This window comes from Aphanomyces invadans (genome assembly GCF_000520115.1).
Source record: "Aphanomyces invadans strain NJM9701 unplaced genomic scaffold supercont1.215, whole genome shotgun sequence".
Lineage (NCBI taxonomy): Eukaryota > Oomycota > Saprolegniomycetes > Saprolegniales > Verrucalvaceae > Aphanomyces > Aphanomyces invadans.
This window is the reverse complement of record NW_008580360.1, coordinates 13,241-14,971: the sequence shown is the minus strand read 5'-3', so window position 1 is coordinate 14,971 and position 1,731 is coordinate 13,241. Positions and strand designations below refer to the sequence as shown.

Sequence of the window (1,731 nt, the reverse complement as noted above, 5' to 3'; positions counted from 1 at the left end):
TCCACGCCCATCTGCGACTCCAACACGCACACAACAACACCTCCGGCGACGTGTCCAAACAAATTGCCGACATGCTTGGTCGTGGTAAACGACAAGTACAAAGTGTGTGGAAGGACTACGTAGACTCCAAAACTGTTGTTGTTGCCTCTGCACCGGCCAACTCCTCCACAAAACCAACTCGCATACCACACACGACCGACACTATTGCGTCCGTGCAAAAGTTTGTCCGCGACAAAAGGCAGATTCGCGCTCGCGTAACTGCTGTGGATGTGTTGTCGCATCTAGCAAACACGGGGGTCATGGAAGTTGACCGCTCCAATAAACAGTCCTCCAACTCGGCGCTGCGTGCTGTTCAGCGATTCCTGCGGCGCTGTGGATTCAAGCGTGGAGACAAAAGAGTAAGTACAGTGGCTACCAAAAGTCATCATACATTACGCAACATCTGTACATTGAAGGCCACAACTCCAAAATTCCATGGTGTTTGAAGTCGCTTGAGTGTGCAATCAGTAGATGTGTGAAAGGACATCAAAGCTACAAGATAGCTCAGTACTGTATGAAATGCGTAACTGCCTCCGACATCGTCGAACGAAGCATGACACATGGATAATTCAGGCTCCAAAAGTCATCATGCAAAATCCTTCAAAACCCCATATATCTCACATTAAAAGAGTCCAATCAAACAATCTACCCTTTAATGCACTTCTAAACTTTCCTGCTATCGAATCAAGCCGTCCAATCCTTCGTTTAAGCCATGGTGGCCACCAAAACCACGCGAAAGGAGCATCCACCTGAAATTCGCGCTCTCGTATCGACTTTGAGTTCATGCAGGACAATGCACCAATTCATACTACGAGGAGTGTGAAGGCGTTTTTTTACTTGAACGATTTCAACTTGCTTCCTCACCCCCCCAAAGCCCCGACCTCAACCCCTTGAACATGTGTGGGAGTACATCAAACGTCGAGTGCGCAAGAACCCGCCATCATCGATTGAGGGCTTGAAGGAGCAAATCGTCAAGAGTTGGGACAATATTCCTACTTCTTACATCCGGGGTCTCATTGATTCGATGCCTAAATGTCTTGGCATGGTCATTGAAAAATCTGGAGGACCAACGAAGTACTAAGAGCCTAGATCAACTCAAAATACCTCAAGTGTATGGTGACTTTTGGTTTTTAGGTTTTTCGTATATCCGGATTTATATTTTGGCCAATACACAAACGAGGACAATCATTAGCATCACATTATTGGCTCGAACAGTGCGAATTTGAGGATCAAACAACCGTAACAGAGGGTATTGTACTTCGGACGCGATTGTGAAAAAACGCGTTTTATCTTGACCGTATGATGACTTTTGGTAGCCACTGTACACTCCCTTTAATGATAACAACGTTATCATTAAAGGGAGTGTAGGTAGGCAGTACCAAGATGACACGACGTTTGCCGAGGTCGGACATCGGCTTGACGCGGCGGTCGCCAACTTGTCTTCGCACGCCATCTTCGGCTGCATTCGCAAGGCCCAGATGGACCTCCTTGATCTACACAGACACGTGTCAGTCCTCGACGACGACAACATTCGTGAGGAGAGTGGTGTGGACGGCAGCGTGTCCGACAGTACCGCGTCAAGTTCTTCGTCACTCGACTCGGCCAACTCCGACGGTTGATTCGATTGCTCTAAAATTTGATAATTGCAAAAGTCTATAAATGGTTCCAAACCGTCGACATCGCTTTTTGCAG

General features: G+C 47.4%; 1 protein-coding gene across 1 annotated transcript; it reads left to right on the top strand.

Moving 5' to 3' along the window:
• Window positions 1–1,338: 1,338 nt before the first annotated feature.
• Window positions 1,339–1,658, top strand: H310_15196 (hypothetical protein; the record flags this gene model as incomplete). The annotated part of the gene is made up of 2 exons (XM_008883181.1): window positions 1,339–1,351; window positions 1,408–1,658. The coding sequence occupies 2 exons, from the start codon at window positions 1,339–1,341 to the stop codon at window positions 1,656–1,658; spliced, it is 264 nt and encodes an 87-aa protein (XP_008881403.1).
• Window positions 1,659–1,731: the final 73 nt, after the last annotated feature.